This window comes from Hemicordylus capensis, chromosome 1 (assembly GCF_027244095.1).
Source record: "Hemicordylus capensis ecotype Gifberg chromosome 1, rHemCap1.1.pri, whole genome shotgun sequence".
Taxonomy (NCBI): Eukaryota; Metazoa; Chordata; class Lepidosauria; order Squamata; family Cordylidae; genus Hemicordylus; species Hemicordylus capensis.
The window spans coordinates 24,211,115-24,234,626 of record NC_069657.1 but is presented as its reverse complement, the minus strand read 5'-3'; the positions used below and the strand labels follow the sequence as shown (position 1 = coordinate 24,234,626).

The 23,512-nt window shown below is 45.6% G+C and overlaps 1 protein-coding gene across 1 annotated transcript; it reads left to right on the top strand.

Moving 5' to 3' along the window:
* The first annotated feature begins 6,793 nt into the window (after window positions 1-6,793).
* On the top strand, window positions 6,794-21,009 carry DLK1 (delta like non-canonical Notch ligand 1). The gene is made up of 5 exons (XM_053277010.1): window positions 6,794-7,205; window positions 10,117-10,180; window positions 11,214-11,344; window positions 12,605-12,749; window positions 19,256-21,009. The coding sequence occupies exons 1-5, from the start codon at window positions 7,133-7,135 to the stop codon at window positions 19,986-19,988; spliced, it is 1,146 nt and encodes a 381-aa protein (XP_053132985.1). The 5' UTR covers window positions 6,794-7,132; the 3' UTR covers window positions 19,989-21,009.
* The last annotated feature ends 2,503 nt before the right edge of the window (window positions 21,010-23,512 follow it).

Sequence of the window (23,512 nt, the reverse complement as noted above, 5' to 3'; positions counted from 1 at the left end):
TGCCGCACCTGATCACTGTTCGGAGAAGCAGGTGAGTGGCGGAGGTGACCCCCTGCCGCAGGGGCTGTGGGGCAACACACTGCTTCTCCGAGCAGCATTCAGGTGGAGAGCAGAGGTAAGCACCAATTCATTTACTCTTAAAGGTGCCTCTCGCCACCCCTCCACCGGTGCCCTCACTGGCCGCTACTGGGATAGACATGTAAAAATAAATAAATAAAATTAATTCAACTAATTCATCAATTAAACATCACAACCCTAGTTTTGGGCATGTAAGAGTGCTGTATGCATCCTGTTTTAATCCAGAATGGTGCTGTGGAGCTGTGTCCCTGGTATCAGAATTTGGGGAAGACTGCCCAACAAGAACTCTCACATGATTTTCCTTAGACGTTCATAACTCATTTCAAAGTAAACGACAAAGTAAACGAGCTTGTTATTGCAAGACCCCGGCAAAGTTTCTCCCTATTCTTTCTTGGTGTGCAAAGAGAGAAGTTTTAAAGGCACTTTCCATTTAGAATAAGCTGCAGTTTCCTGTTATGTATGAACTAGTATTTAGAACAAACTGCAGTTTCCCAAGTTTGAGCATAGCAGGAAAGTGTGGTTTGTTCTAACTGTCATTAGGTCACAAACCAGGATCTGAAGGTATAGTTGGATCCTGGCTTGTTGGAATGAACAACAATTTATTGAAAATCGGAAGCTTTAAATCTCCTCTGCTCATGCAGAGAGGAGGAGCAGAAGGGAAGGGGGCAGCTTGTGTGTTTGAGTTGAGGCTCTCTGTGGCTCATTCATAGTAATCTAAGCCTTGAGTTGAGGCTCTCTGTGGCTCATTCATAGTAATCTAAGCCATAATTGTATTTCTTTACATCATAAGCCAGATTTATACAGTCATCTAAACTATGGTTTAGATCAGGCTTGCACAACATGGCCCTCCCACTATTTTTGGACTACAATTCCCATCATCCCCAGCCATAGTTGCCAGTAGTCAGAGATGATAGGAGTTGTAGTCCAAAAACAGTGGAAGGGACAAAGTTGTGCAGTCCTAGTTTAGATGACCATCTGAACTCAGCCCATGGGGAAATTGCCAGTTGGATAAAACCTTGGGAGAGCAAGATTGTTCCAAACTGGATCCGAGGCATATATTCTTCATTTATTCCTACAGTCACTGTTGCTGGATAACTATTTTATTTTATTTTTTCGTATAATGAGCAGAGGAGGCTCTTGTTTCTAGATTTTCTTCTTGAATTCTCTACGTAGTTTGCCTGAGGTGTTACAGTTGCCATATTAATACATTTCTATCTTCTTCTGAAATCAGACCAGGCCCTGCTCAAATAAATCTAAGACGCTTTTGGAGCAGTGTTGGGAATGGCGTCAGACACCTACATTGCCGTGGGAAGTGACAGCTTAGCTCGAGTTACAATGCTGATGTTTCAATTGGTGTTTCATTGAAGATATGCCCAATGCATGACAGCCAAGACAGCAACTTTGCTCCAAACTAGCATTTCTCCTCTCTTGGCAACATATTGTCATAGTAACCAAACAATCAGGTCATCTCAACCTCAGTCTGTTCTGTGGGCAATAAATCAATGGTAGGGTGTGGGGGTCACAGCATCAGTGAGAGAATATGCTTTGTATTGCTGGCTTGGGGACCTTGTCAAGGTCCACAATTGTTTTACAACAATCCTGCAAGGTAGGACATTATATTGCTCTTTGAGGTCATTTTCATGGCCGTGCCGGGGAGAGAAGGTGGAGAGGCAGGCTCCTCCCTGCCTCCCGCACACAATCTCCCTGCCTTCCTAAGCTCTTCTGCTTGCCTGACATATGATTGGCGCTGTGGTGAGCAGCAGAGCTGGGAGCTAGAGGAGGAAGTCCTCCAGCATCCCACAATGCACCACTGCTGGGCGCTCTTGCCACCTGGCTTTGTGCACTCTCGGGCTGCAGTCAGCCCAAGCATGCATATGGCTGGGGACTGGGATAGAAGAGTGCACTCATGCCCGTCTACCTCAGTAATAGTCCGAGGCAGGAAGGGGTTCAGGCTACCCAGTGGGGCAGCTCTACCCAGGTAGGGCTGTGCAAGCCCATGTCGGGCTGCTGCCCTCACAGTGTTGCAGACGAGGGCTGAGACGTTTGTTTATTTTATGTTAATATCTCTAGGCCTCCTTTCTGCCTCAAAAGGGCCTTCAAACCAGCTTCCCATTTTAAAATGGCAACAAAACAATAATTTTAAAAACCCTGAAATAACACACACACTGCTCACTGGGCAAAGAGGCACCTTTTAAAGGGGTGGTTCTTTTAGCTTTAACAGGGAGGTAGAGATCAGGGATGCCACCTAATGGCACAGTGGGGAAATGGCTTGACTAGCAAGCCAGAGGTTGCCGGTTCGAATCCCTACTGGTATGTTTCCCAGACTATGGGAAACACCTATATTGGGCAGCAGCAATATAGGAAGATGCTGAAAGGCATCGTCTCATATTGCGTGGGAGGAGGCAATGGTAAACCCCTCCTGTATTCTACCAAAGACAACTACAGGGCTCTGTGGTTGCCAGGAGTCAACACCGGCTCAATGGCACACTTTACCTTTACCTAGAGATCAGGGGCACACACCTAGGTAATTCTGGAGCCCGGACCTGAAGGTCTTCAGATCCCCCCTCCCACCCTGAGCTTGAGGGCTTGGGGTCAAGTCAAATCTTTTCTTTTAAACCTTTTCCAGAGCGCTGATCCTTGGCAAGGATGGGAGCTACCAGTGGGTGTGCAGGCACTTGGGGGAGGGAGGCAAAGCCCAATCTGTCATTTGGAAGGCAGGCGGGCTCAGAGAAGGAGCTCTGGCTGCCGCCTCTCCCGAGTGCCTGCATGCCCGCTGGCAGCCCGTTCCTACTGCACAGCGGTGCTTTTTTAAAAGTTAAGAAGAAATATTTTCCTTGCCTGGTGGGCATGGGGCAATGGCGGGGCTCTGGGGAGGCCCCCCCCCCTATTATGAGGTCCCCAGAAGACAAGAGGCCATGGACCGAATCCCCATGGTCCATGGCTAAGTGCACCTCTGGTAGCAATTGTTTCCTTTCATCTCAGCATAACGTCTTTGCTGGTGACTTGTTGTGTGTGTGTGTGTGTGTGTGTGTGTGTGTGTGTTGTGTTGATATTTTTTACGAACAAATTTAGAAACCATTTCCCTCCCTTTCCTTTGAACTTCCCCTCCTGCAGTAGACCTAAATAAAGTACATGCAGAAATACGTACCAGAATCAATAAAAGCAAGAAGATAGTGGGGTGGAGGGTGGAACATGCAGTTTTATCACATTCAAAATAATAACACTCCAACACTTGAATATGATCCCGGAGCTTACAAATTGGTTATCTCAGCTTTGCACGTTGTTAACATTCCAGATTGTGTTCTTCACGGCACTGTTGTTGACACATTTGTGCTAGATTAATTCATAAAATGAGATTGGAGGATGTGGCAGTTGCTTACTTTCCTACAGAGGATCTTAGGTAAACGGAAGATGGCTGGGTGGTGACAGGAAGCAAGTCACTGGGTGGCGGGGTGGGTGGGCGGGAAAGTGATACAACTCAAGTGTTCTAAATCTTGTGCCTTAAGAATAGCACAAAGATGGCTTTTTGCCAAAGGGGGAGAAAGAGGTCTGTGCTGTTGGAAGAAGGATCACAACTGGGCTCCCCAAACCTGAATATTATTGCGGATAGAAGACGAGTAGGTGAAGAGAGAACATAGGCATGCAAAGTGTTTTCAACATTTGCAAACACCATGCAAATGAACATTTAATTAGTTTGTGAGAGAGCTGTTCAAAGCCTTTGAGTATGAACTGATTACAGATGCAATGATTCTTGGCTGCAATTAACTGGATGTAGAAATCATAAGCACAGGGAAGGACAGCAATATGTTGATGGTTCCAAGTGGGAGAGGAATGATTTGGGCTGTGCAGGGGAACTGGGAGTAGGAGATGATAGGGACTCTGAAACTGGAATTGTAGATAACTGTAGCCCTATCCATGCATTGGGCCTCTTCTCAAGAGCAGTGAGAAGGGCTCCAGATCAGGCTGCAGGGGCAGCGGTGTAGACATACCTTCCCCGCAGATGACTGCTTCTCCTGTGCTGGACGTGCTCCCCACACGCCGAGACGATTCCCCACACGGCCAGGCAGCTGGGAGGGTTGGGGGCTGGGATGTGTTGTCCCGGCCCCCGGATATACCATCGTGCACCGCACGAGTGCGTGGTGCATCCTGGGGATGCCGCCTCCCCGAGCTCCCCACAATCTGGCAGTCGTGGCCACAAGCAGCCGCGGCTGAAAGATGATTTTAAAAAACACGGGCTTAAGGGAGTACTTGCTCCCTCAACCTTGTTTTGAAGGGTGGCCAGTTAGGTGGCTTTGCCACTGTGGTGCCGCTGGGATCAGCCCAATCCCAGCGGGTCACATGCACATGCAAAACCGCTCTGGGCTCCCATAGCCTGGTTTGGCATTTGCTTGTGAATAGCCTCATTATGTTCCATACATCCAGCCCTGACATAGGCGTGTGGGGAATTAGCCTATGTCAAGGCTGCACAACAGCTGCTGGACATAGGAACATAGGAAGCTGCCAAATACTGAGTCAGACCATTGGTCCGTCTAACTCAGTATTGTCTACACAGACTGGCAGCGGCTCCTCCAAGGTTGCAGGCAGGAGTCTCTCTCAGCCCTATTCTGGAGAAGCAGGGAGAGAACCTGGAACCATCTGCTCCTCCCAGAGCAGCTCCATCCCCTGAGGGGAATATCTTGCAGTGCTCACACATCAAGTCTCCCATTCATATGCAACCAGGGCAGACCCTGCTTAGCTAAGGGGACAAGTCATGCTTGCTACCACAAGACCAGCTCTCCTCTCCAGACAACTCCTCCCAGGAGAGCTGGTTTGTAGCAAGCATGAATTGTCCCTTTGCTAAGGGGTTTGATCTGGTTGCATATGAATGGGAGACTATGTGTGGGAGCACTGTAAGATATTCCCCTTGGAGGATGGGGCTGCTCTAGGAAGAGAACTGGCATGCTTGCATGCAGAGGGTTCCAAGTTCCCTCCCTGGCATCTCTGAGAAAGATTCCTGCTTGTAACCTTGGAGAAGCTGCTGCCAGTCTGTGTAGACAATACTGAGCTAGATAGACCAATGGGTCTGACTCGGTATTTGGCAGCTTCCTATGTTCCTATCCTGAACTATCAGCCACTGTGGCTAGGGATGATGGGAGTTGTAGTCGAACAACAGCTGAAGGGTTGAAATTGTGCAGCCCTGTTCTGTTTACAGCATGTGCATGTACAGATCTGTACACATGTAAATACAAGTATTCACACATTGTGTTCAGTGCACATACAGTAGTATACTTCCCATCTGTACCCTGCCTTTGGAGAAGCCTGCACCCAGGCTCACTTTTAAAATGACTACATGTATAGTCATTTACACAAAAAGATGTATATGTACACATGCACCTTTATGCACTTACAACATAATGAGGTCATTCATACAATTTTTAAAAAGTGATCTACCCAGGTTTGGTTGCTGTATGCACTCCCAGTTTTCAGTTGTGTGGAAGCAAGGAAGGAGGAAAACCTGGGTAGCTTTTCTGGGTACCTTGCTTCCACAAAAATCACTTCTACCCAGGTTTTCCTCCTACCTTGCTTCCACGCAACTGAAAACTGGGAGCACGCACTGCTCCCAAACCCAGGTAGTTTTTGATTGTGTGAATGACCTCCATGATTTTTGGACTGTTGAGCTAAATGGACCAACAGAAATCTTTAGAAATGCTGAGTTAGCTTGTAATGGAAGACTATTCTCCAGCAGCAGGGCCAATTTATTTGATTTGGGGATTTGACATCCACTTTTCAACTCAAGAGACGATCTCAATATATTGTTCTCCACTTTGAGGTTTCATACCGAGTTGAAAAGTGGATTGTAAATCCTCAAATCAAATAAATTGGCCTTATGTGATCCAGGAGGACAATCTGACAGCAGAGAAAGCTGTGTTAGGTCGCTGCACCGCGTGCTGGCAAAAATGCTGGCATGGAGACAGGGTGGCCACGTGGAAAAGGGGACAGGGCTCCTGTACCTTTAACAGAGGCACAGAATTTCTGCGGGTGCAGCTTGGCATGCGGAAGAAAGGCAAGTGGCAGCTGCTGGCATTCCCTCTTCTGTGCTCTAGAGACGGGAAACCTTTTCTCTCTTCCACGGGGCCCCCTGGGAGGAGGCACCAAGCTGGAGCAAAAGGTCGGAGCGTTTGAGAACACCCGTCAGCCGCCGTCTAGCGCATTTTGTGATCTAATCCCTTTTGTGAGTGCAGAGCGGGCGGGCTGCGTAAGCGCTGCGGGGCTGGAATTTATTGTGCCCCAATAGCAGAACTTCCCCGCAGCCCATTTGTGCGGGAATCGCCTCGTGCATGTCCCGCCTGCGCCGCTCTCTGCTGCCATCTCCTGGCCGGGTTAAGCGGACGCGCCCTTGTCTTTGTCCATCCCACAGCGATGTCTGGATCCTGCCTGCGTCGCGCGCAGCCTGGAGCAAAAAGGACTGTGGGGGCGTGGCCTTGAACCCCGGACACAAAGTTTTGATTCTTTCTGCCTCCCCTCCCCCTCCGAGGCCTTTTTTCCCTCGCGTGAGGGCGGCCGGGGATGCGCACGTGCGCTTGGCAGCAACAAGTGAAGAAGCTGAAAGGGCGCGCACGCAGCAGCAGTAATAAAACTAGGGGAAAGCAGTAACACACACACACGCCCCGTTTATATATTTTGTTCGCTCCTCTCCAGTTTTCCTCCCCCCCCCCCTTTTTTGTCACCTTTCCAGATTGCAGCAAAATGGCGTGAACGTGAGAACGCTCCCTGCCCGGCGCCTCCTTCCCTCATCAGAATGGAAGAGGTTCGCCCTAGGTGAGGAGGGGATTTGCACATATTCCTCCGGCAGCCGCTGCGTAAGAAGAACGGCTGGCGCCCTCCCCCGCCCTCCGTCCGCTCCCCTTCCTGGTAAACCAGCACGACGGCGGCGGCAGAAGCCTGCCCGGACGCATCCAATGTAGTTGGTGGTGGGACAGTCCTCCTCGCTGAGCCTAGCGTGCGCGCGCGTTGCCCTCCCCAGGCATGTGTGTGAAGTAAGGGGCATGACCGCCTTCTCCAGCCGCCTTGGAGGATGGATCTCCAGACTGCCACATTCATCTGCTGCTGCTGCTTCTGGCCGCTCATCGGGCTCCCTCATGCTCAAGGTAGGGACTTGGGGGGATGTTGTGGCACCCACCTCAACTGCGGTTTGGGGCTTGCTCCCCACCCCACCCCCGCCCCGCTAACGTTACTAGATCTGTTTCGGTACTGCTGAACAGGCTTTGCAAATAAGCAGCGCGATCCTAAGCATGTTTACCGAGAAGGAAGGAATTCCTGCTGATTAAGGAACCCGATTCCGTGCACAGGATCCTAAGCTGGTTCCCCCGTCTTTCTCTCTCGATGGGGATGCAATTCTGGCTTATTCTCTGCGCTTAGTTTCATATCTCTCTGGAGCCTCGGCCAGGTTCTTTGGAGTTAGCCTTGTTCTAATTTGTTCCCATTCAGTTTGAGCGAGGGAGGGAGAATGCAAATGAATGGTTTGTGTATTCATAGGAGCATCTAGAGCCAAGCATTTCTGGCTGTGCAACATGCATGTGTGCTGTGCGCGCGCGCACACACACACAACACCACATCTATATTACTTGCATCAGCAGTACTTAATAAAAGGACTCTACTTTGCAAATGCAGGCGATGCACTCTTTCATGCCTATCGTCAGTGGGGGTGCAGGGATTTAATTGATCCAGAACTTGTAACCCCCCAAACAAACTACAGCTGTCAAAAGTTCACAGACTTCATCGCAACCTTGGCAAGGGGGTTTTAAACACAAGCTTTCCTAGAGCAAGCTTCTACACATAATGAAAAAAATTCTTCAGAATGTATCGATCTGCTGTCATGGCCACCTTTCTTTCTCTCTTCTCCATCCCTGGCTATGGTGGCTCATTCATTTGTACTCAGCGCCTAATTTAATTCCTGCTTGGTTAAGGTCATTAGTCGACAGACACGTTCCAATTAAGACTTCCACCGAGTTGGCAGAGAGTCATTTGAAAACATTCACCTTGGCTAGAAGTGGCCTCTTTAAGCCTTTCAGGTGCTGCAAGATTCTTCTCTCTTGACAGATGGATCTCGTGTATATATTTTCATCATTCAGGGTATAACTTTTGTGTATGATATTTATGCTTTAGGGCATGATCCATCCAAGATTGCGCACTCTTAAGTCTCAAATTTCAGTGGGACAGGTGTAAGCATATTCTTAACTCTACTGCTGATATCAACAAGACTTAAAAGTCCTGAATGTTAACTGGATTGTACTCTAGGTGCGTCTGTTTTGGCAGAAGCTAGGGAAAAAATAGTATAGACCCCAGTTGTGTTAGTTGTAGTATATATAACTTTTCTAAAAGTCGGAGAAAGCTGCTTTGTACTGAGTCAGATCATTTGCTCCATCTAGCTCAGTACTGTCTTCACAGACTGGCCATGGCTTTCCAGGGTATCAAGCAGGGGTCTTTCCAGAGGAGAGCTGGTCTTGTGGTAGCAAGCATAACTTGTCCCCCCCAGCTAAGCAGAGTCTGCCCTGGTTGTATTTGAATGGGAGACTTGATTGTGAGCACTGTAAGATATTCCCCTTAGGGGATGGAGCCACTCTGGGAAGAGCAGAAGGTTCTAAGTTCTCTCCCTGGCAGCATCTCCAAGATAGGGCTGTGAGAGATTCCTGCCTGCACCCTTGGAGAAGCCGCTGCCAGTCTGTGTAGACAATACTGAACTAGATGGACCAGTGGTCTGACTCAGTATATGGCAGCTTCCTATGTTCCTAGCTCCACCTGGAGATGCCAGGGATTGAGCCTGGGTCCTTCTGCAGGTGTTCTGCCACCGAGCTACAGCCCCATCCCCAAATTGTAGTGTTTGTGGTCTGCTGTCTGGGGAATCCATAGGTTAAATTAGTCCAGAGACACCCTTGTCCTTAAATCATATATTACATAGGTACATAGGAAACTGCCATATACTGAGTCAGACCATTGCTCTATCTAGCTCAGTATTGTCTTCATGGACTGGCAGCGGCTTCTCCAAGGTTGCAGGCAGGAATCTCTCTCAGCCCTATCTTGGAGAAGCCAGGGAGGGAACTTTATTTGATGGTCTTAGTCTATATATGGTTTTAATTCATCATACCCAGTACTGGCAGCTGACATTTTTGTCTGTCTTGTAGTGAAATTATGCATGTTCCTCTGCAATCCTCTGCACATTTTCTGAGAGTAAGCCCCACTGAATGCCATGGGTTTTATCCCAAGAAACCTAAGATTCCTCAGTCGCATTGAAGTTAATGGGACTTTAGTCATGACTGACTCATCTCATTGATTTCAATGGTGCTTAACCATCACTAAATTTCTTGGGAGAAAAACCCAGTGGGGCTTACTTCTGAGGGAAAACGTTTAGTCAGCTGTACTTAAGAGTCATATCCCCCCCCACACACACAAACCCAGTCCTATTGGTTTCAGTTTTGTTATTATTTTCTTCTATTATCTGGTCCCCATTCTCGGATTCCAGATGATTTTGGACTACAGTTCCCATCATCCCCAGCCACAATGGCCTAATCCTGAGCTTCATGCTGTTGAACACTGGGAATGCAAAGAGTTTGTGTGTGTGTGTGTGTGTGTGTGTAAGAGTGCTTTTTATGACCATCTATGAGCCTCAATGCATTCCCTATCTTAGCAGTAAGATTCTTTGCCAAGAAAATGGGTTTAAATTTCAAACATAGGGATAAAATTGAAGGATATCAATGGGAAATGATATCTTGCACATGGATTATTTTACATACCTTGAAATAGATATCACCTTTGTTAAAATTCTGTACTTTGACAGGGCGATGTTCATAATTCAGAAGCTTCTAATGTTTGTAACACCTGGAATACTTTAAAAAAGTATAAGTGAGAGATCAACTTATTATACCTATATCTTCATAAAGTACAAGGATGCTTATGAAATGCTTATATTGGCAATATCACCATTCTGAAGGAGGTTCTTAATTTTAAAATATAAGGATTGTTTATAACTCTGGCATTATGGTGTTGTAAATCTTATTTCAGGCATTGATTGCAAACCTGGTTGCCATCCAGTAAATGGGTTTTGTGAAGTTTCAGATGAATGCAGGTAAACTAACTCCTGTTGTTTCAATGAAGCATACTTTGGGCTTTGATGTGGTTTTTCAAAGAACAAGGGTGTGAGAATAATTTATCTGAAAGTGGGATTCTGCTGTAGTCTTACTAAGGAACATTAACAGGAAATTACCAGTACAGAACAGAAGATAAATACCAAGTAATAGGCTAGCTAATGCATTGATAAGAACTGTAACATGATTCACTCAACTGAAGAATCCAATAATAGGAATACAGATTGTTATATATAATAATTGTATATTTTCCACACAGTGCATAATTAATCTACAGAATTCTCTGCCACAGGATGTGGTGATGGCCACTAGCTTGGATGGCTTTAAAAGGGGCTTAAACAAATTCATGGAGGGCAGGTCTATCAATGGCTTCTAGTCAGGTGGCTTTAGGCCACTACCAGTCTTGGAGGCAAGATGCCCCTAAATACCAGTTGCAGGGGAGCAACAGCAGGAAAGAGGCATGCCCTCATCTCTTGCTTGTGGGCTTCTCAGAGGCATCTGGTGGGCCACTGTGGGAAACAGGATGCTGGACTAGATGGGTCTGATCCAGCAGGGCTGTTGTTATGAAAAATCCATGATATTTTAAAGACCTTTGACCATGCCTGGATGTGTCTCAGACAGGAGTTCTCAAGCCTAGGCCCCCAGGTGTTGGACTACCATGGCTATTGGACCACAATGGCTATTGTGGCTGGGGATGATGGGAGTTGTAGTTTGATATCTGGGGACCCAAGTTTGAGAATACCTGCTCTAGGAGTCATACTGTAGAAAGTTAGTGTGAGGTGCAGATTCAAGATATGACCATTTGGGAACTGCATAGAAATATTTGAGATCTTCTTCATAGCATTTATTTCCTCCCCCCACCCCACCCCTTTCAGTCCTCTATAGCTCCTCACAATCAAATCAAGCAGTGACTTTGGGAAGCTCATTGATTGTGCTTTCCAAAGCAGATTTGCCAAACAAAACAAACAAAAACCTCTTTGCCTAGCTTCTCTCTTGCCTTGTGTCTCCTTTGAGGTGTCAGCCTGGTTGGCAAGGGCCATTCTGTGATCAGTGTATCCCTTTCCCGGGTTGCGTGCATGGAAGCTGTGTCAGACCATGGCAGTGTGTCTGTGAAGAAGGATGGATCGGCAGCCTTTGTGACACAGGTTTGTCAGAAATTGTTTTGAGGCATCCGAATGAATGGTTACAGCCCCATCTGGTGCTGAAGCTATGCAATAGTTGTGATCATGTTATGAGCATCGAACATTGCCACAGCTCTTTGAACCAGCGGTGTTGGTTGGTTTGATGATGCCCCAACTGATTACTGGATTGAGCGAATACTTCTGTGTATTACTCTCTCTCTAGCTGAGGGGAAGCAGCAGCCATGCTACAGAAAGAATGTATAAACTGGCTCCAGTGAACATGTGATAAAATTAATATTCAGCTCCTGCTCAGTTGTTATGATAATCCTATCCATGCTGAGCTGTGGTTAGGGCAGAATGAGATGTCTATATTCTGGAAATATAGCCTTTCCCAGCGCTTTCTCCATAGAGTTCTTAAGAGAGGGCTCCATCTCTCTTAAGGTTCTCCCCATAGAGGAGGTAAGCACAGTGGGAAATGGCTCTCACATTGGTTTGTTGCCAACTTGGCCCACACTTGAAATATAGTGAAAATCGATGGCTTAAGCCCTTTAATGTTGAATGGAAAATAAAAATTGGATCCTCTCCAGGTTCAGTTCTTGGCATTTCCAGATAGAAGCTCTCAGGTAGCAGTGTTTGGAGGAAAACTGCTTGAGATCTTGGGAAACTGCTGCTAGTCAGAGTAGAAAATACTAGACTAGATGGACTGCAGGTCCAACTTGGTTGAAGGCAGTAGGGATGTGCACGAACCTTTTGGAGGCCCTTCTGGGCCTCCAAACAGGTTCAAACTCTGGCCGGTTCAGAGGTGGGAGAGCTGGTTCGGAGGTGGGACAACTTTAAGGGTGGGAGAGAGTGCACTTACCCCTCCCTCTGCTTTCCTCCCGCCAAGTCGAGGTGGCAGCATACCTCCCTGCCACCCTGTCCCCTCCTTGGCCGGAAATGCCAGGTGTACGTGCGCAAGCTGGGCTCACTCACGTGCACATCAGGCGCATAAGCAAGCGCAACATGTGCATGCCTGGTGTGCGCACACACACCTGGCACTTCCAGCCAAGGAGGGGACGGGGCGGCAAGGAGGTCTTTACAAACAGAGCGCCAGCTGGAGGAAAGCGGAGGGAGGGGTAAATGCACCCACCTCCATCCTTAAAGCTGTCCCGGCCCCTGCCAGTTCTGTGCACATCTCTGGAAGGCAGCTCCCTATGATCTTCATATATTTATGTAAATAAAATTGCAAGATTAAAGGAAAAACATGTTGTGATCATAAGTATCTCTCTCTCTCTTAAAATACAGATATACATCCATGCTCTTCAAAACCTTGTACAAGTAATTCAACTTCTTGCATAGAAACTGGTGATGGTGGATACATTTGTGTGTGCGCTCAAGGATATACAGGAAAAAACTGCCACGTGAAAAAGGGGCCATGTATAGTTAATGGGTAAATATGGATTTTATCTCTACATTGATTGATAAATACATAAAGCCTTTTATTTTTAATAGCTAGTGATATGCACGGACCAGTCTGGACGCCATTTGGAAAATCTCCGAACCAGTCCGGACATGAGGGCGGTTCAGCGGTTCGACACCAGGGTGGGGGTTCCTTTAAGGGCGGGGGTGTACTTTCCCCTCCCGCCACTTTCCCCCACCAGAGTGCGTATTTTGGAAAGCATTTGGGGCAACAGGGTACCTCCCTGCCGCCCCTTCCCCCGGTTGTCTGCAAAAGGCTTCAGAAAGGGGGGAAAGTGGCAGGAGGGGTAAGTACATCCTCCCCCTTAAAGGAACCCCCATCCCAGTGCCAGACCACAGCCCCACGGTTCCGTGCACATCCCTATTAATAGCCTGTCTTATGCTAACACCCATGAGTGTTGACAAATTAGATGTTACAGGTGGACCTCATCACACGCAGTCGCGACACCTGTGGCTTCACGTATCCGTGGTCAGATAATGGAGACCCAACCTTGGTATACGCCTGGTTTTTTAAAAAAGAGGATCATTTTCTGTGCACCATTTTGCTGAGAGGAGCCGTTTTGTGGCTCCTTTGTGGGAGGAAACTCTCCCTCCCCCAATTCTTTTATGGGAAATTGGCTGGGTTATGGAGGGCATTGCTGGACAGCTGGGGACCTGGAGAGCACGTCACATTGCTTTTTTGCTCCTATTTCTGTTTTTGTTTAATTTTTGTTTTGTTTGCCATCCAGGAACCTAACCTCCTCATTCCCATTCACTCAATGTTTTGTTATCTGCAGTTGTAGGGTAGAATGGAACCACAGTGGATAATGAGGTCCACCTGTATAATTAATTTAGAATAATTATGTTTGTACAACAGCAGCAACAGTTCTCAAAGTGGTTAGCATAGCAAAAGGAATGAGCAGTTAGTTCTTTGTCCCAAAGTAGCTGCTTTCTAAAAAGAAATCCAAAGGAGACACCAGCAATCACCACTGGAGGGATGCTGTGCTGGGAATAAGGACAGTTGCTCTCCCCCTGCTGATTAGAGAGATCATTTGAAAAGGTGCCACTTTACCTGGTTAGTAAGGGACAGACATGATGGGAGCAGTCCTGTTCATTCATCTGCCTGCCCCATTCACATCCAAAGTGAAGAATAGGAGGGTTTTAACTTGGGGGGAGGGGCGATCTTTCATTCACTCTAATTTAAAGCTTTGCATGCCTGTAATACATTTTGATGTAGAAGGTCTCTTTATATAATTATGCTATTGTAGGTAAAATAAAAACCTAAATTAAAATGAGATCTACCATTTTAGTAGTTCTTGAACAAGCAACTTTTCTGAGAAACTCCAACTATAAATGTGGAGAATTTCCGGGGTCCCTTTCTGGACTTGGGGGGGGGGCACGACAGATTTTCTAGCACTGACTAACTGTTTTCTATTAAATCCGGTGGTGCAGCCTCCCTTCAGGAATCGTTGGGAGTGCCACTCAAAATCATTTTGTGTGCTACAAGTTGCCCACCCCTGTTCTAACTTTTGCAGTAAAAAGAGTACGCAGGTGAGGGGAGTGAACCCCACCTAACCTTATCACATTTTGTTGCTTTATATATTTCCTCCCCAGTCTAGCTCGCTTTTCATCTTGGAGCCAAGCTGAGAGAAAAGATCAACACTGTCCCATTATAAAGTTTAAGATATACTCTGTTTCAACCGCTTTCCACTCCTTGGGTGTGAGACTGCTCTGAGGCTTGCTATCCAATCTTAAGGTGACAAGAAGGTCATGTGCACGACCGTTGGTTGGGCGTGGAGAGCTGGCGAGGGGGAAGGTACTCCCCACCCCCGACAATCAGTTGTCTCCTCTTCGGTGCACACCGCCGCATGCCCACACAATCTGCACTGCTCTCAGCAGTGTGGATCGCTGGAGGCCAGGAAAATGAGTCCTGGCCTCCAGGTATCCTGCAATGCAACAAATTTGGTTCAAATCACTGATAGGGACATAGGACATGGGGACATAGGGACCTAGGAAGCTTCCATATACTGAGACCATTGGTCCATCTAGCTCAGTATTGTCTTCAGACTGGCAGCGGCTTCTTCAAGGTTGCAGACAGGAATCTCTCTCAGCCCTGTCTTGGAGATGCTGTCAGGGAGGGAAATTGGAACCTTCTGCTCCTCCCAGAGCAGCTCCATCCCCTGAGGGGAATACTTTACAGTGCTGACACTCCTAGTCTCCCTTTCATATGCAACCAGGGTGGACACTGCTTAGCTAAGGGGACAAGTCATGCTTGCTATCACAAGACCTCCTCCTCTCCTCTCTCCACAAGACTAGCTCTCCTCTCCTCTCCTCTCCTCTCCAGCTCTTAATCCCCCATGAGTTGGGCATTCTAAGCACCTGACTACTGTAGGCACATACTACCCCAGCCCTGGGGTTGAGGATGCACCCACGCCCTCTAACCCAAGTTAAGGGCTGGTTTAAAAAGTCGCATTTGCAGGGGCAGAAGCATCAAGATCTGGAGTGATTCTAGCACTCCACACTCCCAACTCTAGTCTGGGTTGGGCTGCTCCTGGGAATAGCCTCAAGAAGTTAGTCTGGAGGGAAGCGCTGCATAGGACACTCGGCCAAGATTTATTTATTTACTATTTATTTGTTCGATTTTTAGACCGCCCTTTCAGAGTAGCTCAGGGCAGTTCACAAATATCATAAAACAGTTCAAATCAATCAGTGATCGGGAATAAAAATTTAAAAAATACAATAAAACAGCTAAAAAATAAAACAATTCAAAACCTTATAAAAACCCGATACATTAAGAACCCTTTAAAACAATTTAAAAATCCTGGAAGGCCAGGCCGAACAGGTAGGTCTTTAGGGCTTTCCTAAATGCCAATAAAGAATACAAATTACGGATTTCTGCATCATAAAATAGAGATCACAGAATAATGTTAGTTAGCACTGATGAATACAGCTCAGTACTCGGGATACTCGCATTTTATATTGTACAAGCATACAGGTATCTGTAAAGGTAAAGTGTTCCGTCGAGTTGGTGTTGACTCCTGGTGACCACAGAGCCCTGTGGTTGTCTTTAGTAGAATACAGGAGGGGTTTACCTTTGCTATCTCCCGCACAGTATGAGATGATGCCTTTCAGCATCTTCCTATATCGCTGCTGCCCAATATAGGTGTTTCCCATAGTCTGGGAAACATACCAGCGGGGATTTGAACCGGCAACCTCTGGCTTGCTAGTCAAGTCATTTCCCGCTGTGCCACTAGGTGGCTTCACAGGTATCTGTACTCAGGTATTTATCCACATTTATATATACTGCCCCATATATACTGTAAATCTCTGGGCAGTTTACAGGCTAAAAGAGCTACACTGGAAGATCTACACTGGCTGCCAATAGGTTTCCGGGCAAAATGCTGGTTATAACCTATAAAGCCCTAAACAGCTTGGGCCCTGGGTGTTTAAGAGAACGCCTTCTTCATCATGAACTCCACTGCCCTTTGAGATCATCAGGAGAGGTCCATCTGCAGTTTCCACCAGCTCGTTTGGTGGCTACTTGGGGACGGGGCCTTCTCCATTGCTGCCTCAAGGCTTTGGAATGTGCTCCCTGCTGAAATAAGAGCCTCCCCATCTCTGACAGCTTTTAAAAAGTCTTTAAAGATGCATCTGTTCACCTAGGCCTTTAAATAAATGTTGTTTTAATAGTTTTAACACAGTTTTAAAATATTGTTTTAAAAAATTTAAATTGTTGTAATGTGTTAACTTTTTCTGTTATCATTTTGTTTTAACTAATGTTTTAACTTTTTCTATATTTGCTTTGTTGTAAGTCGCCCAGAGATGTAAGTTTTGGGCAGTATAAAATATGTTAAAGAAGTAATAGAATAAAAATACAAATAACCACCAAAACGTTACATCATGTAAAACAATTTAAAATAACAATCAAAATTAAAACTTTAGAACATTATGAACTACTACTACTAGGGATATTTATATACCACTCATCAACCAAAGTTCTCCAAAAGGTTTACATAGAAAAACAAACACATGTATAAGGTGGCCCCCTGTCCCCAAAGGGCTCACAATCTAAAAAGAAATATAAAGTAAACACCAGCAACCGCCACTGAAGGGATGCTGTGCTGGGGTTGGATAGGGCTGGTTGCTCTCCCCATGCTAAATATAAGAGAATCACCACTTTAACAGGTGTCTCAGTTAGCAGGGGTAAAAGTCTGAACTAAAAGCCTGATAAAATAGGTCTGTTTTCAGGAGTTGCTTAAAAACAACCAGAGATGTGGAGGTTCTGATTTTGTTTGGGAGCGTGTTCCAGAGCCCTGGGGTAAACCTGGAGAAGGCCTGGTTTTGGGTCTCCACCAAATGTGTATGTGTTTGTGTGAGTGACACTGCATGCATTTATTATACCCTTATTAATTGGGCAAAGAGGCATCTTTTATATTTATAAGGAAGAGAGCAACTGTCCTTATCCAAGCCTAATGTAACATTTTTGCAGTGACTTTGGTTGGTATCTACCTTGTGGTGATGGTGGTTTTTTTTAATACTGTGAGTCCTTTTGGGACAGGGAACCATCTTAGTTATTTATTTTTCTATCGAAACCATTTTGAGAACTTCTTTGCTTAAAAGCGGTATGTAAATATTTGTCATAATAATAATTCATTGTACAATTGAACCTGGGGACTGGACTTCTCAGTTGTAGGATACAGATTGTGTTTACTGCTGTACAATAATTGTGTATAGATCAACAATCTATGTGCACTGTATACAGATTGTACGTGCATACAACATAATGTCTGACTTGCCCTACGTCCTTTCTGAGTTTTATAAATAAACAAAGGATGGTGCTCACACTTATTTAAAGCAGACATGGGCAGACTTCAGGCTGCTGGAATCCTGGCTTTGTCCGCCAACTGGAGCCAGAGGGGAAATAATGGATTCTGAAGCTGAGCCAAAATCAAAATGGCGGCTCAGGATGAACCAATTACCAGCTGCATGAGACTGGGATGATCCTCATGTAGGAATACAAATCTCCATCTGAGTTACTAAAAATCAGGGATTCTAACACAAAACTCTAAAACTGTACAGCACTGCTGCCCAAAGACCTGGTCAGGGATGAGCAATTGGTTTTCCTATTTTACAGACGAGAAACACAAAGGCTAAAAAATAACTTTCAGGTTTGTTTTTTTTAAAGCAAATTATATCCATAGAGCTGGCTCAAAATTTCAAGGGGCCCTTGGCATGCTGGTCTCAATGGGTCCCTTCCTACCTGAGTGAGTGCCCTCTGCCACCATCCAAAGGCTATGGGTACACTGGTGGTCATGTGGTTCAGCAGTGGGCCCTCAGCAGTTGCCGGATGATGTTAGTCCTGTGTGCATTCTTAAGCATAAAGTTCCATTTTACAGATGGGCCATACTGAGGCTTAGCGGGATACAAATTTCCCACGCATCAGGCAAATAAGTGTGTATAGGATTGTTGCTATTATTTAAATAATTGGGAGTCTTGCTGATCTATTGCAAATCACCTAGAGATCTAGGAGATCCTGATCTATCTTCTGCCTTCCCCTGATTTAAAGTACTGTGAGATGGGCTGGGGGTTGTCAGCTGAAAGTAAGTGGCATTCTTACACTGTCAGGCTCTGTCACAGAAACTATGCCTTCGTGAGTTTGACGGGAAGATAAGATGAGAAAAAGATAGCTGTGAATCATGGTGAGGGCTTGGGATAATCTAAATCAATCAGTTTATTTGTTTTGCCATAGCCATAACAAAGAGATTTGACTCAAAAATTGGGTAGTTAAAAGAATGACATTAAAAAAGCGGTTCACTCAAGCAGAAACAATGGCTCCGAATAATGCAGAACAATTAGACAAGACTGCATAGGCTTGCCACCTACTTGGATGCTAGAAACTCAAAAGCTGGCTAATTTTCTTGTAACGTAAGGCCTGGTATTGACTAACAAAAAAATTGCACAGAACTCCAGAGCCCTCCCAGGATAAACCATAAGCGATGGCCAAATATATCCTGTAAGCCACTGCAGAAATTACAACAAAATCTTCCTCCTCCCCAGACCCACATGGACAAAGATGTTCTGCAATAGGAATTCTGGCCATATTGCTGGCATAGCAGATGGTAAACACTGAATCTGTTTGTTTGTTTATTTTCAATTTCTTTAAACCCCTTCCAAAGATGGTTCAGGGCAGTTTGCATTAAAACAGCCAATGAAAGGATTTTCCTAAGACTTATCTCTGTCACGTTTGATAAATAATCTGCTTGGAATGAGGAAAAAGAAAGATTAGGACGTGTTAATCTAAATCAGAAGTACTCAAACTTGATCAATATTCAATACCCATCATCCCCAGCCACAATGGCCAAAGGTGGTGATAGGCGTTGTAGTCTGGCAACATCGGGGGACCCATGTTTGAGAACCCTATGTTTTTTTTTTTAAATACCAAAGAACTGATTTGTGCATTTTCCCCACCCTCCCACCCTTTGTCGTTTTGACCTGCAGCTCTCCCTGCCAGAATGGAGGAACCTGTGTGGATGAAGATGGCTTTGCATCTCACGCTTCCTGTCTGTGCCTCTCTGGGTTTACCGGCAATTTTTGCGAAATCGATATTGATGACTGTGAGCCATACCCATGTGAAAACGGAGCAACATGCACAGATCTTGTTAGGGGCTTCAGCTGCCACTGCCCCACTGGGTATGGTGGCCTGCTGTGCAGTCACCGTGTCACCATCTGTGCTAGCAGCCCATGTGAAAACGGTGGGACCTGTTTCCAGCACCCTGAAGGAGCATTTGAATGCATTTGCAAGCCACACTTTGTCGGGGCCACCTGCGCTTCCTCCAGCAGAAACGCAAGTGAGAGCACAGAAACTAAACCCAGGCCAAATTCCCATCCACGTCCAAAAGCTCACCACAAGCCAGTCCGCCCACGAGAGCAGGAAGTCCTGACCATAAAAGAAGAGACCATCGAAAACAGGCCCTCCTTGCTCAGTAAGAGCCAGGTGATCTGCTTCATGGTTCTAGGCTTGCTGACATGTCTTGTTGTGCTGGGCACAACCGGGATCGTCTTTTTCTCCAGATTTGAAACATGGGTAGCCAATGCCAGATACAGCCATCTGGTGCGCAAGAAGAGAGATTGCTTCCTGAAGACAAACGATGGTGAGAATCTTTCCGTTAACATCATCTTCCCCGAGAAGATCAAGCTGACTAATGACCATAAAAGCTATACAACCATCTAGTCTCTGTCCATAGCCTTTATATAGTGACAAACACCATCAAGCTTGCATTACTTTTGTTGTACTTATAATGGTTGGCTTTTAATTTTTGCTTATGAAAGCAGTTGCTGCTTTGGGACCTGTTGTCAGATAGGAATTGTATTGTACTGCTGTGGCCCTCGTATTAACTTGGTAACTAACTAATTTCTTCCCCCCTCAAAAACAGAGGAAAACTAAGTTCATCTTCCAAGCTAATACAAGGCTCAGAAAAATCCACACGCTTTCCACCCTTCAACCTCCTCTAAATGCACCCTTTACTTGCCTTCCTGGCTGTGCTAGCAGATGGTGAGCAGTGAGAAGGGGTTTCTCCCTTCCATTTCTGCTATCCGGTTCATAGTATGTCAGAGATGTTTTCCCCCTCCTCTCTGCTCTTCTGACCTGACATCCTGGGCCATTAGCGTGTCAGGAAGAGAGGTGTGGTGGCTGCTGGGAGTTGTAATCTTTGCACCCTTGTAATTATACAAACTACAATTCCCAGCAGCCACCACTTCTTCCAATGCATTGAGAATTCAGCATGTCAAGTCAGAATGACAGAGGGAGTGAAGAGGAAAAGAGCCTCCTTAGTTCAGTGCTTTTCCTCTGGCAGGCCATTACATTGGAAAGGAAAACCAACAGAACTCCACTCACTGTTGCCGCTGCTGCAGAAATGAGTAAAAGGTACATTTTGAAGAGTTTGGAGGGCTGGTGGGAAGAAGGTGGACTTCTCCAAGAACGGAAATGGCCCTTGCGGGGCTATGGAAGTTTGCCCTTCCTTGAAGGAGGCTTTTTCGTGCCCCTTGGGTTGGTTTCCAAACCCAAGCCAGGAGAACTTTGTTGACATCTCTTTTGGAAACGAATGCAATTTGACTTACTGCTTCAAAAAGACAGGTGAACCTTTGTGAAATAAGAGAACTGTTGTCCTGTGTAGCATGTCTGGAAAGTGTGTTACTCCTAAATCACTTACCAATGCTTATTTTTAATAAATAGTAATTAAGGGCTAAATGGATTTCTCTCTTTTCAAGAGTCCTTGTTATGCTTTATTGACACTGACCTGGGACGGGGCTTTAGCTCAGTGGTAGAACACCTGTTTGGTATGCAGAAGGTCCCAGGTTTAATCCCAAGTGTTTCCAGGTAGAGCTGAGGAGGACTCCTGCCAGAAACCTTGGAGAGCCACTGCCAATCCGTGTAGATAGTACTGATGGATGGACCAACGGTCTGACTTGGTATAAGGCAGCTTCCTATGTTGACTTTGGCTCTGACTCTGGTTCAGACACTTATTGAACCCTTAGATGTACACATCAGGTGGTATAAAAATATGATAAGTAAGTACTACACTGGTGCTCTAGTTCACACATTGAATATTGAACTAGATGGTTTCTTTTGATGGTTTCCCAATGTGTGAACTGCACACTGAACTAGATGGTTCCCTTTGAACCACACACTGAACTAGCGGTTCCCCTCAACCAGTGGCAGCCAGTGGGACAATTTGCTAGGCAAAATCATATGCCATTTGCACCTCTGGAGCTGACCATTGTATGGCAGTCAAGTGGGGAGAAAATCCCTAGCCTTCCCTTCAGGCACTTGGAAAGGGACGATCTAGGCACCATGTCATCCAGCATCCTGTTTCCCACCGTTGCCCACCAGATGCCTCTAGGGAATCCACAACCCCTCACCTGCTGCTGTTCCACTTCATCTGGTGTTTGGAGGCATCCTGCCTCTGAACCTGGAGGTAGCTTTAGCCTATAGCTATTCATCCACACTAGCAGTTGACAGATGTGTCCTCTATCCAACCTAAGCAGAACCTCTCCAGTGACAGTTGCTGGTGTCTCCCATACTTTTTACACAGTCTACTTTTTAGTCTACTTTTACACAGTCTACTTTTTAGACTGTGAACCCATTGGGATAGGGAACAATTTTTTCACATTCCTTTTACTATGTAAACCTCTTTGGAAATTTTATTCTTGCAAAGCAGTATACAAATATTCAAGATAATAATAAAGTGGAGTACAACATGTGCCTTACATATGTATGCATGAAAGCCAGTCAGTTTCTCTCTTCAGTGTTCTTCAACCATTCTAAAGTGAATCTTAAGTCCAATTGTAGAGGTTGAATTTGGCATCTTAAGCACTGTTTTAATTGCTGTTAATGTAAAGCCCCATCTAGCTAAATGTAAGCATTTTGAATTCCCACTGATTTCAATAGTGGAATTAAGTGCCTGCAAATCTTTTGTGATAAACAGCCTGAAGCATCTTAACAACTAATAGATTCATTGGGGCATAGCCTTCGGAGAGAGCAAGAGCCTACTGTGGACTGTTGTGCGTTTATTGAAACAGTGGGACACTTCTGTTCAATGGTCTAATACAGATGTTCTGATAGAATCTGTGATCTATACAGATTCAGTATAGCCTTTAGGAATGAAATAGAGGATCAGTATCAGTGCAAAAACCGATGATGAAAAGATATCTATTCCGGTGCATCTTGGGGGAAAATCTTGATGAATATTTCCACTTGACTGCCTGAGAGAGATGTGTATCTTGCCCAAGCCCTAAGCAGACTTTCACCTCTTTCCTCATCTGGTGCAGAGCAAAGCTAGTCTTGGGTAAGCTTAGCAATCATGGGATAAGGGGACAGGTTCGTGTGTGCACTGATAACTGGTTGAAGGACAGGAAACAGAGGGCATGAATAAATGGACAGTTTTCATAATGGAGGAAAGTAAGAAGTCGGGTTCCCCAGGGATCTGTACTAGGACCAGTGCTCTTTTACTTGTTCATATATGATCTAGAATTTGAGGTGTGGAGGATCCACCACGCTATGCTACCATAAGACATTTTATTTATTTTTATTTTACATTTTATATCCTGCTCTTCCTCCAAGGAGCCCAGAGCGGTGTTCTACATACTTAAGTTTCTCCTCACAACAACCCCGTGAGGTAGGCTAGGCTGAGAGAATCTCCCTAACAATTATCTGTTTAACTGCTGCCACCAAGTAGACTTTTGTGCCTTAGACTGAGTCTACCACAACAGCCTTTCAACTTCTATCACAAAACAAACTTTGGTAGTGTAGTGAGGCTTATAGTAGTGGGGTGGAGAAGCAGAAGCTACAATTTCCCTTTAGAGATAAACAAGAAATTTTACTGTGCAATTAGTTCAATTAAAAGTTGCTTCACAGATTTAGCATATAAAAAAACCCATCAACCAAAAGAGCATAAGGACTAGACAAAATGTGGTCAAAAACACATCCACTAACCTGACTCTCACTGTACCATACCTAGAGTCCTTGACGGTCACCTTTAGCAACTCTGGCCTTTCCTTAGTTCAGCCTCAGGTCTTGTTCTTTCCAGTTCTTAGTGATTTCAGCTCCGCAGAGATGATACCACTCTGCCAGTGATTAAAGAGCTCTGTGCCAGCAATTCTTCAGTTCTATAGTCTCTGTCCAGACTATCTTTCTTCAAGTTTTCAGCTTTGACTGCAGGCTAAACTCTTCTCTTTTCACTCTCCCAGACTCCAACT